At 51.4% G+C, this 16,037-nt stretch overlaps 1 protein-coding gene across 6 annotated transcripts in view; it reads right to left on the reverse strand.

Annotated features, from left to right (window-relative positions):
* The window catches only part of CNOT4 (CCR4-NOT transcription complex subunit 4), a 753,420-nt gene that overhangs the window by 560,228 nt on the left and 177,155 nt on the right, over positions 1–16,037 (reverse strand). For all 6 annotated transcript variants that reach the window (XM_085651989.1, XM_085651993.1, XM_085651992.1 and 3 more), the window contains exon 5: positions 3,935–4,036. In XM_085651989.1, coding sequence (XP_085508115.1) covers positions 3,935–4,036 — 102 coding nt within the window. The remainder of the gene's footprint in view (positions 1–3,934; positions 4,037–16,037) is intronic.

Consider the following 16,037-nt stretch of genomic DNA (forward strand, 5'->3'; position numbering starts at 1 on the left):
TCTTACTCCGTGCTAGACACCTGGGTTCAGCACTGGGACCCATCATGCAAACAGTTGAGAACATTCGGTTAGGTTATTTGTGCGATTTTTAAGGAATATTCTTAGTTTTCGAAAGTTGACACTTTCACAAAGAACCCCCAATGTTATCCTATGAGGAAAAATGAGTTATCAGTTTCAAGGTAAGTAATCTGTCTTTTGAGTTCGGATTCTGGGGTTAGACTCAGGTGTCTCCCAGGGTCCGTGATGCACCGTTTCACCCCCAGTGGCACTAGGGCAGACGGGTGCAGAGTGTTGAGGCCCAATGTTATCCTATGGAGGATAAGGGGGCAACGGTTGGTGGCTGCTGGCAAGCATGCCACAGGGTTGTGGGAGCAAAGCTCCTAGGGTTAAGCACAGGGCACGTTGGGGACCAAGTTAGCACCAAAGGGGCACCCTCAGTGGCGCTAGGGTAGCCGGGTGCAGTTTTGAGGTCGGGTGCCCTGTTGAATTCAGTGGAGATTCTCCAGGACAAAAACACTGCAGGCTCGGGGACGAAGATCTTCCAGGAGTGACCACCACTTCGAGGGGTAAGTTGGGATGTAGATGGATGGTTAGACACCACTGGGTTGGGCACACAAGGCCGTGGGGCGACTGGTGCAGGGGTGCCTTTGGACGTCGGATTTTCTTACCCGCTCTGATGGCGGTGTGTGTGTGTGGGGGGGGGGGGGGGGGAGGGGTCTCCTGGATTGAGGAGTCTGGAGGCTTGAGGCAGGTCAGGGGGTCCCCGGATCTCGTGTCAGGATCGCCGGGGGACCTCCTCGTGGTGCTTGTTCACTCAAACACAGGCCGGGCTCGGCGGCTGCAGAGTGTGCTGGATTCGCGGTTTCTGGCTGGCACCAGAAGCTGCAGTTCAAACACGTCCGGTGTTCACAGGAGAAGCAGCTTGGAAAGTAAATGCAGGCAGGTCCTCCAGGGTTTTTGAGGTTGCTGGCCGCTGGACACACCGGGGTTTCGCCGGAGCAGGTTTGAGGGGAGACAGGCCTGTAGGGCTATGGTCAAGTCAGTGGGCGTCGTCCTCTTGTTAGCTCTGCATAGCTTCTCGTCCTTTTCTGGTTGTTGCTGGATCTGAGGAAGGAAGGTTCAGGGTGCCCCTAATACTAAATTTAGGGGCGTTACAGGTAGGTAAAGGGCAGGGACCAATGGGTCCATTCCATGGGGTGGGTGCACCCCCTATTCTGCCACTCTCCAGTGGGAGGGGGGCAGGAGCCTGTCCCTGGTTGGCAGGGTCCCCCCCCTCATCCTCAAGATGGCGGGGACTCGAGGTTGTGCTTCACCTAGCCTCCCCCACCTTCGGGGTGGAGTTGGCAGAGGTGGGCACACCTCTCTTCCTCACTTTGTTTTTCCTGCCGGCAAATGGTCTGGAGAGGTTCATAAAGGCGGCATGCCATTGAAGCTTCTCCTTCGTGAACCCTGCCCATCCTGGGGGGAGGAGGCTTGGCACCTCGCCCCAGGATGTGCATTGTTTCAGGCCCAGAGAGCAGCAGGCTCTCGACCCAGGGGTCCAGAAACATGTCGGGTGGTGGCATCCTGCGTAGCCACTCAGTCAGGTCACAGGTAGTTGGTCGTTTTTCAGGGGGCATCCTCTGTGGTGCATTTTACATTAAATCCCACAATGGCATCTGTGTGGGTTTAATGTGCTGAGAAGCTGGATACCAAACTTCACAGTCTTCAGTGTAGCCATTATGGTGCTGTGGAGTTCGTAATGACAACCTCCCAGCACCATTTACTCTTAATGGCAGCACTTCACTTACAGGGCCCAGGAATGGACCTGGGTACTGTAGGGGTACAGGGCTCAAGCACCTGTACCCTCACCACTGGCATAGGGCACCCAGCTAGAGGGGTGACTGATGTATGCTAGGGCAGTGGTTTGTGGGCATGGCACACAGGGATGTGTGCCATGTCGTCTTTGTTTTGTTCTGCACCCAGACACTCATCCTTCAAAGGGCTGTGTGTGTGTGTGTGTGTGTGTGTGTCAGGGTACAGTGCCTCTAAGGGTGGCACAATAAGTGCTGTAGCCCTTAGGGGCCTTCTCTGGTCACAGTGCACTGGGTACCTATGGTACCATTTATCAGGGGCTGACATGTGACCAGAGATGCCGTTTAGGCTTCAATGCAGTTTTAGGGAAGAAACACAGGCCCTGGGCTCCTGCCAAAGTACATGAGCAATTCAGCAAAAAGTGGAGCATACCATGCAAGAAAGAGAGCACTTTCTCACACTCTGCTCCTACGGTTTTGTTGAGATACGAAATGTCTTGAGGGAGTCGTCAAACTCCTCCGTCCATTAAAGGAGTGCTGCCATTTCGGCGTCGGGTCGGCGTCCTTTTTATTTTGACAACAATTGAGCGCTTCCTCTTGGGGACAAACTGCTTTGTGTCCTTTGACTCTTCCTTCTAAACGTTTGTGCCTATCGGCATCGAGGGTTGTCTCGAAGGCTGGCACCCATCGGTGTACTTTGGTTGGGACCCGTGCAACTCCTTGCGTTTGTGCCGACCTTTCCTCTCCAAGAGTTTCGACGTCGACCCAGAAGAGGCTATTGTTACCTTATACTGCAGCATCACTTGCCGCTTTCTTAATGGCTTCTATTCTTACCAATTTTAACAACGCACCCTTCGGCGTCCCAGTCTCCCCACTGTGCCAGCTCAGCGTTAACATTTTCTTTATCATCGCTGGAGGAACCAGATCCATTATCGATTATTGTGGTCTGTGGATATCGGCCATAGCGTGATGTGCATCAACACACCTTCCATCTGGTTTTGAGAGTTGATGCAGGCTTCGTAGTCTTTAGCGCTGTGGTCCGTGGGAAAAGACAGGTTACAGACCTTGTGTGGGTTTCTCTGCACAAACATGCTGTGGCAGTTTGGGCACAATTTAATACGGGCGTTCTCCATATCCCTCATCTGTCCCTCTCCTCTGTATTCTTCAGCCATGTGTCCTTCAGCAGCTCAGTCCCCCTCCGTGATGGGATAGAGGGGGGTTATTCTCCCAGACTTCGATGTTGCAACTGGCCTTTGTGATTTTCGGTGCGTTTTGGGTGCCGTTTTCTTTCTCTTCTCTGCAGATCTTTGAAGATTTCAGAGCTATCCCTGTGCGCTTCCTGATCCAGCAGCAGTGTAGGTAGCGGGCTCTGTATATGGTATAATCATGACTGAATTGGTTTTTGGAGCATAACGAAGCCACTTAATCATTAAAGTCGACTGGCTCATATTTCACACCCCCAACAGCTTTTGTTGATATCACATTTGTTTAGGTTGTGTGTACTTTCTGCTCCATTTTGTGGAACACTTTATACATTCAAATCTTTCAAAACAAGGAGGTCTCACACTAGACTTTGTGTAGCAACATTTCCTGGAAGACTTCTTTGCGAGTACATATGCAACACTAAAACTGTATTTATTTCTTATCAAAAGTTATAAGGTACAATAGTACAATTAAACTGGATACTTATTGATTTTTTTTTTTTTTTAAACAATTTCGGAGCTAATGTACACCACTCCCATTTTTCCAGGCAGGAGGAAGTAAACAGCACTAGAAACTACTTGTAAAGCAGAATCACTGCTCCAACAAGAGGAGGCCCAAAAAATGTCTGCTACACCCACAAACTGGAAATAATGATTACTTGTGATAATAAAAAAAAGAAATCTGCAATCCTTTCCCAGAAAGTCCTAGTTTCAAATCATCAAGCATCTATGGCCAAGTATTATCCAAGCTGCTGAAGAATGAGAAAATAATTTGCAATCTTTTTTTTTTTTTTTTTTAAATAATACATATGGGCACACTAATACCTTCCCCTTCCGAAAAGGACAAAAAATTGCAAATATTTTAAAGACTTTCATAGCGAACCTAACATATATGGCAGCAACATTCCCACAATTTGAAGAAATACAGTGTAGGCCTACCTTTAGCGTTCTGCCATCCACCACTACGTTGTTGACACACTGTATGGCTCGCAGTGCATCTTCTGAACGAATGTAGGTTACATATGCACTTGCACTTGGGCCCTGCAACGAAAGCATTGCTACACTTCAGAATTTCCAGAATATAAAATAGTAATTACCAATAATGCTATTGCAGAAGGATTATGTTACTCTCCCTGTAAGCATTTGATTGTGGCATGAGGTGCTACAGATTCACATGGTTTATATACTCCTGCCATCTGGCGTAAGGCTCAGATGTGTGCAACTGTTTTTTCTTCAAAGAACTCTTTCGAGTAACATGGTAAAGTGACGCCTCTTAGAATGGTAAAGAGCACGAGCATCAGCTTTATAAATTGTTTTTGGCACGGCAGACTTCCGGAAGGAGTTTCCAGATTCTAAACAGACTATAGCAAGATGGTTTGCTTCAGGCATCAATTTTGCCATCGGCAAGCAGGAAAACCACCAGCTAAAGTCCAGGCCCAATCTACCAGAGGTGTATACACCTCAACAGCTCTTTGCTGGTGTTCCCATTCAACAGACTTGCAGAGCAGCAACCACTTCTACATCATCTGTTAGTATGAAGTACACACACACACACACACACACACACACACACACACACACACACACACACAACCACAACCACAACCACAACCACAACCACAACCACAACCACAACCACAACCACAACCACAACCACAACCACAACCACAACCACCCCACCCCACCCCCCCCCCCCTTCTGAAATGTTCACTGCTAACTATTTGGATTCAAAAGAACCAATTGATGGACGGAATGCAAGACAATGCAAACATTCACCCCCAGTCACAAGGATCTGGGTTAAATCCATCATTCTGGAACCATGGGTAGAGAGCCTCCACTCTAGGTCCAGAAACAAATCCCATCCTGGGCACATGGGTCATGTCTCCTCTTCCAGGATGGGCTGAATCCACGAAGGGGAAGCTTCAAATGCCTGACGCCTTTGTGAGCTGTCCCCGCCTTTTGCTGCCCCCAGCAACTGGCTCCCACCGGTTCTGCCTCCACTTTAGGCTGGAGAATTGGCAAGAAAAACAATGCAGAAGAGGTATGCCCACCTTTGCAAACCCTACCCCTTGGGGACCCAGAAAATTAGAGAGAGGATCATGCCCTCCTCCCACTGGATGCATAATAGGGGGTGTACCCACCCCAAAGAAGGGACCCATTGGTTCCGAACTGCACACCCCTTTCAACGCACCTAAATCTAGCATTTAGGGGCAACCCGGAACCTTTCTTCCTCGAATCTGAGGCGGCAACAATGATCAAACATCTATGCTGACCCAGGAATAAGAGGACACCTACTGCTTTGGCCCCAGCCCTACTGGCTGGTCTCGACTCCGACCTGCCTACAGCGAAGAAAACTGCGTGTCCAGCAGCCCCCAAGAGCCTAGAGGACCTGCCCTGCACTCACCTTACAGACTCTAAAGTCTCCCGTAAGGACCGGATTTGCTCAACATAGACTCCAAAACCAGAATCCGGATTCAGGGGACTCGGCACCAGATACCCACGGCCCAAGTGGCTCAACACCACAAGGAGGCCTCCCCAGCGATCCTAACCTGGGATCTGGTGATCCTCGACCCCCCTCAATCATCAAGATGACACCTGCAGCCTTAACCTGAAGGGTCCCCATGACCAGACTGGTAAGAAAGCCAAACGACACCCCTGCACCCTACACCCCACGACCTTCGGAGGCCCAACCAATGGTGTCCAGGCATCCCCCAAGATTCCAACTTCTCTCTCCAGCAGGTGGCAGTCTTCAGAAAGGCTCCCTGCCCGAGCTTGCAACAACTTCTCCGAACCGAAGGTCTCCATTTAAAAGCACAGGGTCGCCGACGTCTTTGTGGCACCCCGCACCCGGCCGCCCCATGGTTGCTGGTGGTAAAGCTCCTGTGCTGGTAGTTGGCCTCTGCAGTGCGGACCTTAACCCCAGGAGCTTTGCTCCCACACCCGAGTGGCCTGATCGTCAGCAGCCCATAACCGAAGGCACCCTTAGCCCCATTGGCTAACAATGAGCCCCTGCACTCTTCACCCGGCCGCCCCAGTGCCGCTGGTGGTGCAACTCGAGTGCCCATCTAGACCTTGGGGAACCTTGGTCCTAACCACCAAAACTCCCACTCTTAACTCATGTACTTACCTCAGAAACACTTTCTCCCAAGCCTACGGGCTTGTTTAAGAATGGTCATACCGGGGAGGAGCCAAGATGGCGACCGGGACGGCAGCGTAGATTCCCGGCTCCGTGAACCTCCGCATCCCGCACGGATATCCTGCACGAGATCCTCAGTCTGCGCTATGAGATCGTGTTTGTGAATGAGAGCGGCAACCGATCGTGTGACTCAGAGGTTTCTGGCTGCCGTACCGCCGGAGAAATCTGCAGTTGAACTTTGCGGCCCGTGCAGCCCCGGAGCCGGGACCTCGAGTGGACGCCTTGGCCGGGTGGCAGTTTAACAATAGCGGCCTGTGGTGACTGGGTGGAGTCGGTCCACCGGAGCGGTACTGCCCTCGGCCTGCATTTTGACGTAGGCGCTCCCACTGCTAAGCGTAGCGGACCGAGGACATGCCCGGGGGTGCAACTCTCAGATTCTTCGGTGCTTGCCCCTGCCTTTGACGGTGAGCTGCCCGGACGCCGCCCCTAGCTCGCCCTGATCCTGGCGGGCTGCTCCCGGCTTTTCGCGGGAGCTGGTCCGTGGCGGGGACGACTGTTGCCCGTGACCACGCAACGGCTGAATTTGTGCCTGCCCCCGGACCCCTGTCTTCAGCGACGTGGACCTCGAGGTGCTTGTCCCTGGGTCCCGGCTCCAATACGAGTCGGGCCTTCCCGGCGGCCATCTTGTTGCTATGCAGCCTACCATCCTGTCCACAGGGTCGCAGCAGGATTGGGAGTGTGTGACTTTTGGGAGTGTGGCGGAGCGATCGCAGAGAGCTGTGCTGGGGTATGGCGACCTCCTAGAGGCCCTTGGTGCCCTTCATTTCTCCTTGGCTCGTGGCGCCGGGGTTTTGGGGAGTAAGCTCGATGGTGTGGCATCAGCGTTGGGACAGTGGCGGCATGCTGGTCCACAGGTACACAGGGGCTTCCCACACTGCACACAGGAGGATAATGTCGCGGCCACCCCTGCGATTAGTGCACAGCCGGACACTCCGGACAGTATGCTACCGTGTGATCGGCTAACTGAGGGTTTGATCTGTTCCGGAGGTATTGGACCTGAGTGGAAGGTGGTGGCCTTGTCCCGTGCACGGCCTCCGGCGACCCAGGGACAACTCCAGCAACGTTTGCCTACTTTGGCTGATTCACCCTTCCTGGACCTTGTGTGCAGTGCGGATCCTGGGGCAGCACTGGGAAAGGCGTCCCTCCATGATGCGGACTGTGTTGGTACTCAGGGACTTCCACCCCACCTGTGTGCGTCGCTTCCCGGTTGTTTTTGGACACTCCTTTACCCTGGAACATCGGACATGGTGCTGGGTCGAGGGGTAGGCATGGGCAGAATTGCAAAGAGTGGTCAAGGATGAGGCTGATCCTTCGGGGGTGGTCATCCAGTAGACGGGCGGACTCATGGTTGCGTACTCTCACGGTTATTAGCATAGTTGGTGCATTATGCTCCTCATTCCCCCCTTTTTTTTTTTTTGATATGGTCGATTTGGTGCTGCTTATTGTTTGCTGTGGGGAGACTTCACCGTGCGGGAGGGAGAAGCCGGGGGTATGTTTTGAAGGCCCTCCTCCAGTTTATTATACTTTCTCCACCCCCCCGTCTGGTGGGGTTCTTTCTTACTCCTTTTTCCTTGTTTCTTCTATATTTCGGGTCTAGTTCCAGGGCGACAGGCACACTGCTGGGGGGGGGGGGGCCATACTCATTTGCAGAGGTGCAGGGTGGGGGGTTGGGGGAGGGGACTCTTTAGTCTTTATCTCTTTTTCCATGGCCTCCTTTTTCTTCTCCGCTTCTTCTTGTTTTTTCTTTTCTGGGATCAGCGCGGTACACCTCCTTTGTTGTGAATCGTCGCCTCTTCATGTGTGCCACAGTTTCCGGGGTGTTCTCTGGGCGTTAGGTACCGGGGCCTGCAGGCGCAACTGTTTTTGATATTCTTCCCCATCCGGAATTTCCCGTGTCTGCGCCATTGATCCAATAGATTGCTGCTTATTGCTTACGTCTATTATTCTTGCCCCTTATCGTTGTTGGGAAATTGTTTGGCACCTGATCCTACTGTTGTTTCATTATAAAATGAAAAACCCTTTTTCTCCTGGTGTCCTACCTGCGTGGCTCACTGGCCGGACTATATTGGAATGAAGATTCTGCTCTCCGAGGTGCCGCCTGTGTTTACATTGGCTCTTATTGCTCTGATTGCTTAGCGGCCGGCCCCGGGGGGTTGTAGGCCCATACTTGTTAATGATTGAAATGTCAATAAAGGTTTTTCAACAAAAAAAAAAAAAAAAAAAAAAAAAAAAAAAAAAGAATGGTCATACCTTCTTGTGGAAGATTTAGGTATTAAAACGCTAGACGTTTGTATCAGAGACCACACACTGTGGGATCTTGTATGGGCGCTTCCCAACCACTTAAGGATGAGTCTGTTGTGATGATTACTGACAGAACTGGGAGCTTAAAGGGTCGAGGAATGGCTGCGCTTTTGACTAATTTTGTATTCCACCAGTGCAGAGAGCGAGTGCTGCTGTCCACCAACACTAGATCATGTAGCCGACCATTGGCGCACCAGACATTCTTGCAGCGGTTGCATATATAGATGAGTATGTGGTACTATGGCTACGCAAGATGCCATCATGCTTTAGTCTCATAACTGTTTTGACTGTTATGTGGTGCCTGGGTTGAAACTGCAGTAGCAGTATTTGGATGTTTTGAATCCTAGGCATATTTGGGTAGGCAAACCCTAAGTTTGTGCTGAGCATGCCCCCCCCCAGATAAGGCTGAATCAGTGAATGTTGAAGTTGTGATTTCTCTATGTTGACAGAAAATCCTAGTTGATGTAGAAGATGGACAGTAGTTGGAGTGTGTTGTTGACACAGGAGAGGTGTACTGGCTTTGACTAGCCAGTTGGTCTGCGCAGATGTGCTGCTATTACTGCTAGACATTTGGTGAACATCCTTGGTGCGGTTGTGACTTCGGATGGAAGAACTTTAAACTGACAATTCTTTCCAACTATAACAAATCTGAGGTATTTGCTATGAGCTGGGTGGATTGGAATGTGGATACGTGTCCTTTAAGTCTAGTCTAGGGCTTACATAAAGTCGCCTATCTGAAGTAGTAGGATTGGGTCTTGAAGAGTGAGCATGTAGAAGCGTTCTGATAGTATGCAATGATTTAAGGTCCTGAAATCTAATTTAGGCCGTAGGGAGCCGCCTTTTCTGAGGTTTAGAAAGTATAGGGAGTAACGAAAAGTTTCTTACCTGTCGGTGTAGTTTTGCAGCTTGAAGATCTTTCTGGATTCACTATGCTGTGCATTATTCCGCGATCTTGTGGTTGGGTCCGGATTCGTAGTCTTTTCTTTGTTTTTTTTTTTTGTAGCCCAGGTGGGCGTCGACGTCCACCATTTGGTGCACCTCCCGTGACGTCGTCGTGCTTCCTGCGGAAGTCCCACCTTTGGGGCGCCATCTTCGGGTTCTTTTTTCCCTGTTTTTTTTTTTTTTTTAACCCTAGGCGATTGATTAATCCTTTTGTCCATATTTCTGTACGTTTCCACTTCTTTGATCCTATCCATTTCACCCCCTCTTCCTCCAGCCTCATCTTCCTGGCGGAGGTGGGTGGGTTCGCTAGTGAATCCAGAAAGATCTTCAAGCTGCAAAACTACACCGACAGGTAAGAAACTTTTCGTTTTGCAGCGTGAATCTTTCTGGATTCACTATGCTGTGCATAGACTTTGTAGCGGTTTTCCTATTTTTGTGGTGGCTGGGTGGAAGATGATCGCTGGTCGTTGAAAATGTGTTGTAGCACCTTCTGTCCGACCTGTGCTTCCTTATTCATTTGAATGTCCACGCAGTAGTGCTTTGTGAACGTGTGCACAGATGCCCAAGTTGCTGCGAGACAAATGTCTTGGATGGGCGTGTTTGCCAGGAAGGCAACTGTGGCCCCCTTCTTCCTTGTGGAGTGAGCTTGGGGCCCCTCCGTTAGCTCCTGTCCAGCCTGTTTGTGACAGAATTGAATAGTGAGGGCAATCCACCTAGCGATTGTGCCCTTGGTCACTGGTCTACCCATGAAGCTAGTAGCAAAGGACACAAACAGCTGCTTCGACTTCCTGAGTTCCTTGGTTCTTTCAATGTAGTGCATCACCGCTCTTCTGGCATCGAGGGTGTGCAGGGCCTTTTCTGCGTTTGTAGTCGGGTTTTGGAAGAAACTCGGTATCTGGATACTCTGATTCATGTGGAACGCCAACACTACCTTGGGCATGAAGTGTGGGTCCGTCCTCAGGACTACCCTGTCTTTGTGAATTTGAATGTAGGGCTCCTGTAGCGTTAGTGCTTGAAGCTCGCTCACCCTGCGTAGTGAGGTTATGGCCACTAGAAAGGCAGTTTTCATCGTCAACATTTGTAGAGTGGCCTTGTGAATGGGTTCAAACGGCGCCTTCATGAGCTCCGTCAGAACCACGTTTAAATTCCATGCCGGCGGCGGCAACCTTTTCGGGGGTGCCATTCTTTTGGCTCCCTCCATGAATCTCTTCACCACCTGCGAGGTGAAGAAACTTCCACCCTTCTCACCTCTGGTGTAGGCAACGATCGCTGCTAGGTGTACCCTTAGGGAGCTCGAGCAGAGGTTACTCTTTAGAAGGTGTGTGAGGTACCTCAGCACAGTTGAGTCTCTTGTCATTCTGTTTTGCAGGCCCTTTTTCCTGCACCACACCGTGAATCTCTTCCACTTTGCGCTGTAGCACTTTCTTGTAGTAGGTTTCCTTGCCTCCCGTAGCACTCGCATAGTGCTCTGAGGTAACCTTAGGTGTGCGAACTCTAGGTCTTCAGGAGCCATGCTGCTAGGTTGAGGGTCTCTGGCTCTGGGTGCAGGACCTCCCCGTTTTGCATTGAGAGCAGGTCTTTTCTCCTCTCGAACCTGTACGGATTGCCTTGCGCCATTTCTTGAATCTGTGAGAACCATGTCTGCCTTGCCCACTGTGGAGCCACCAGGATCAGAGTCATGTTGCTGGTTCTGCACTTGTGGAGCACTCTGTGCAACAGGGGTATCGGTGGAAAGGCGTAGGCAAATGTCCTCCACCAGCTTATCCATAGGGCATTTCCCTTGGATTGCTGATCTGGTTGCCTGGACGCGAAGCTTTGGCATTTTGCATTGTGGCGTGTTGCAAATAGGTCTATTGTGGGAGTCCCCCATCTCTGGAAGATTTTCTCCGTTTCCTGGCCATTGAGCTCCCACTCGTGCGATGCTGAGGTCTGTCTGCTCAGCCAGTCTGCCTCCACATTGTCCTTCCCTGGTAGGTGAATTGCCAGTAGATCTATCTTGAGAGGTATGGCCCATCTCCAAATCTCCTGAGCTAGGGATGAGAGGGGAAACGACTGTGTCCCCCCTTGTTTGTTGATGTAGAACATCGCCGTGGTGTTGTCTGTCTGTACCAACACCCTCTGGCCGAACAGGTGTCTCTGGAATGCCTTCAGGGCTAACAGTATCGTTTTCAACTCGAGGTAGTTGATGTGGCGGACCGCGTCTGCTGGAGCCCATAGACCCCTCACTCTGAGGTTGTCCATGTGCGCTCCCCATCCCTTTTGCGATGCGTCCGTGGTAATGGTCATTGTTGGGCTTGGTGGTGTCAGGCTTCTCCCCGTTGTTATGTTGTCTCTGTTCCACCAAGTTATCTCCTCCTGCACTGCGTGCGTAACAACCACTAGATCCTCCCAACTTCCGTTTGCTTGTGACCATTGCTGTTGCAGCCATTCCTGGAATGGTCTCATGTGCAGGCGTACATTCGGCACCAGCTGGATACAGGACGCCATCATCCCCATCATCTTGCTCACCGCCCTCACTGTCAGAGCTCGCCCCTTCTGGTAGAGCTGCGTCTCCATCAGTAGAGCATCTGTCCTCCTGTCGCTGGGCACTACTGTACTGTTGAGGGAGTTGATCTTTGCCCCCAGGAAAATCTTTACCTGTTCCGGTTCCAGCGATGATTTTCCCCAGTGGATGGAAAATCCCAGACTTGTGAGGGTGTCTGTTACGCGTTTTGCGTGCCTCTCGCACTTCTCGCGTGAGCTTGCCTTGACCAGCCAGTCGTCCAAGTAGGGGTATACGTGTATTCCCTGCTTTCGTAGGTGTGCCGCTACCGCCGACAGGCATTTCGTAAAGACCCTTGGCGCAGATTTTAATCCGAAGGCCAGGGTTGTGAACTGGTAGGGTTCCTGTTCGATGTTGAATCTTAGAAGGCCCTTGTGCCTTCTGTTTATTGGGATGTGAAGGTAGGCATCCTTGAGGTCCACGGTGACCATGAAGTCCCCTTCTCTTATCTGTGGCAGTACCTCCTGCAGTGAAGTCATTTTGAACCTTTGCGTTCTGATGAACTTGTTTAGGTAACGGAGGTCCAGTATGGGTCTGAGGTCTCCGTCTACCTTCGGCACCACGAAGTAGTTTGAGTAGACCCCTTTGTTGCGTTCCCTGAACGGCACCGTCTCTATGGCTCCCTTTTGTAGGAGTTTCCGCGTTTCTTCTCTGAGTATTGCCAGTTCTTGGGCCGATCTCTGCCTTCCCTTCGGCTTCCTGTTTGGAGGTCTTTTTTCCAAGTCTACGCAGTATCCGTACTGCACGATGTTCCGTATCCACTTGTCTGTGGTTATACGCCGCCACTCCTGAAGGTAGAACCTCAGCCTTCCGCCTACCGGTGACGTATGCTCGTAGGCTCTTGAATTTTCTCTTCCCCCTGATGACACTTTTTTGCGCCTCACCCTTGGGGACCTTACGAGGGTAGGCGTCTTCTTGCGTGCTGAGTCACTTCGAGGAGGGCTGATCGCCCCCTCTCCTCCTCTGGCCACGTCCGTTCCCTCTCCTGCGAAAGGACTGGCCCCGAGGTTGATATTGCCAGTTTTGCTTCTGCTGACTTTGTCCGTGACCTTCGCCCTGCTGACCTTGCTGGAACGCCTGGTGCGACGTCCCCTGTTGGCTTCCACCCCTACCGTAGGGTCTCCTCGAGGGATTTCCTCGTCTCATTCCCCTCAGCTGTAGGGCCCCCATGGACCTCGCTGTCTCGTTTTCCTTCTTGAGCTGGGTGAGCTTTTCGTCCACCGTTGCTCCGAACAGTGTCTCTCCGTTGAAGGGGGTGCCAAGGATGTTGTTCTGCACTTCCGGTTTGAATCCCGAGATTCTTAGCCATGCATGCCTCCTCTCTGTGACCCCTATGGCCATGAGTCTTGCTGAAGTCTCTGCCCCATCCAACGCCGTCTTTATACAGGAGTTGGCGATGTTCTTGCCTTCATCCACCAGGTGAGAGGCTCTCTGGCGGTATTCTTCGGGGAGGTGCTTTACTAGCTCCCCCATCTCATCCCAGTGTTGGTATTGGTGTCTATTGAGGAGTGCATTCGAATTCGCCATGCGCCAGTGCATTGCGGCGTTCCTCTCGACCTTTCTGCCTGTGAGGTCGATCCTCCTGCTCTCCTTATCCGGAGGTGGCCCCGAAGTTGCTGGAACGTTGGCCCTTCTCCTGGCCGTGGAGGCTATGATGGAGTCTGCGGTGACGCTACCCTTGATGTAAGGTGGGTCCAGGGAGGAGTGCTTATATTTCTTCTCTGTCCTGGGCGTGATCGACCGGCAGGTGGCAGGCTCCTTGAAGGCTTCTCTCCCCTGGTTCATCACGCTTTGTAGCATGGGGAGGAACTGACTCCTAGTCTGGATGGGGAGCAGTGTTTCGACGAGAAAATCGGCTTTCGGCCTCTCCTCGTCGAGTTTGACGCCGAAGGCCATTGCTGCGCTCTTCACCACCATATTGTATACCCCGATGTCGTCGGGTGGCGAAGGCCTCGAGGGGTACGTGTCCACGGCCTCCTCCGGGTTTTCGGTGTCGAGATCGTGCCATTCGACGTCGTTGCTGGTAGATGCCGCCGATTCGTAGAACGACTGTTGGTCTTCTTCCTCGGCTTCCTCCTCATAATAGGGCTCCTCTTCTTCTCGAGATCCCTTGCCAGCCCTTCGGCGTCGAACTCGCCTTCGACCTCGACGACGTCCGCCGATGGATTCGTTGGAATCTTGAATTCCTTCATCCTGGCGTCGAACTCCTTCTTCCTTTGAAGGATGTTCTCCATTTCGGCCTCGAGCCGCCTCTTCTTTTTCTCCATTTCGGAGATGCTTTCGGCGTCGACCGCGGGTCTCTTCGATGAAACTTGCGTCGACGTCGAACGTTCTTTCTGCGTCGATCGGCCAGTTTCATGGGACGATTTCGACGACCCTTGCCTTTCGGCGTCTTTCTGCCCCAGGGAGTCCTTTTGTAAGGATCCGCTTGGCCTTTTGTCCGAAGTTCCCCCTTTGGACGTCGAAGTTTTCGGCGCCGGGGCTCCCTTCGTGGACCTTGACTCAGTTTTTCTCGAGTCACCCTCGTGTTTTCGAGGTGTCTTTTGATTTGCGCTCGACGATTCTCTTACCTCGTCTTCTTTTTTCTTGTCGGTCTCTACGACCGTGAAGTTTTCGGCTGTCTCGGCGACGTTGTCCTCGTCGTCCGTGTCGAGGCCCAGCTCGTAGAGTGTCGGGGGTTTCCCTTTGCCATCCATGTTGGCGTTGGCTCTTCTCTGCCTCTCTCTCACTCTGAGTGTCTTCGGCGCGAAGGCTGAGCAGGCGTTGCAGTCGATACTCCGGTGATCCACCGGTAGGCAGAGGTTGCAAACCGGATGCTGGTCTTTCTGCGCGAACTTGTGGTGGCAGTTTGGGCAGAACTTGAATGGCGTCTTGTCCATTTCGCTCAGGGTCTCTGAGCGTGCATTCTCCAAGGCTGTCGAAGAAAAAAGCTTCGCTGGTCCTCTTTCTTCGCGCTCCTGATGAAATCTGTTCTATTCCTGATGTCTTCTCTTGATTCTATCGATGAAACTCGCTTTTCTTCCTTCTTCCTCCGAGTGAATTTCTGGAGCTTCCCGATGACAATCCAGACCCAACGGCGGAAAAAAGAATCTGAAGATGGCGCCCCAAAGGTGGGACTTCCGCAGGAAGCACGACGACGTCACGGGAGGTGCACCAAATGGTGGACGTCGACGCCCACCTGGGCTACAAAAAAAAAAAACAAAGAAAAGACTACGAATCCGGACCCAACCACAAGATCGCGGAATAATGCACAGCATAGTGAATCCAGAAAGATTCACGCTGCAAAAACTCTGGTACCTTGATGTTGAAGGACAGGCTTCATAGCATCTTTGAGTAAAAGCCTTTACTTTCTGTTTGAGCAGGTTTTGATGTTTTATGGAAAAGACGGTCTGCGAGATGGAATGTTTGGAGGTGTGGTTATGAGCTCCAGACAATAACCATGTTGGATAATGTCTAACACCTGTTGATCTGACGTTATGGTTTTCCAGGTGGGGGAGAAATGTTGGAGTCATCCCCTGACAGTTGTTAAATGTTCGGGGGGGAATAAGCAAAGAGTCACTGCTTGGAGGTAGAGCAGGCAGAGCGTATTGAGGCATCCCTAACTCTTCCTTTTGAATTATTCGCTGTATACTTGCCCCTATAGTATACTCTCGAGGGGGGAGGTTTTTGTTGCCTATAGGAGGTAGTATAGGCATCAGGTGGTGCATAGGTACCCTGCTTGTAGAAAGGATGCATAAAGGAGCCATGCAAAGCCGGGGTTTGTAGCACCCCCATTGATTTAGCTACTTTGGTGTCCTTTCAATTTTTCTAATGCTTAGTTCACCTAGGGACCAAATAAATGCTCTTTATCGAGTGTCTGAAAAGTTTCAGCACTCCGTCCATCATCTCCTAGTGCAAGCATACCTTTAAGCACAGACAGGTATTGGCATGCTCTATACTTATTCGACAAAGTTTCAAAAAGGAAATTATGCTCGATAGGGTTTTTATGTAGGGGAACCAGGTGATAGGCTGCAGCCCTAGTGATTGGAAAAGATCTTGGAAAGCTGAAATATCATCGGGGG

This window comes from Triturus cristatus, chromosome 4_1 (genome assembly GCF_964204655.1).
Source record: "Triturus cristatus chromosome 4_1, aTriCri1.1, whole genome shotgun sequence".
Classification (NCBI taxonomy): Eukaryota; Metazoa; Chordata; class Amphibia; order Caudata; family Salamandridae; genus Triturus; species Triturus cristatus.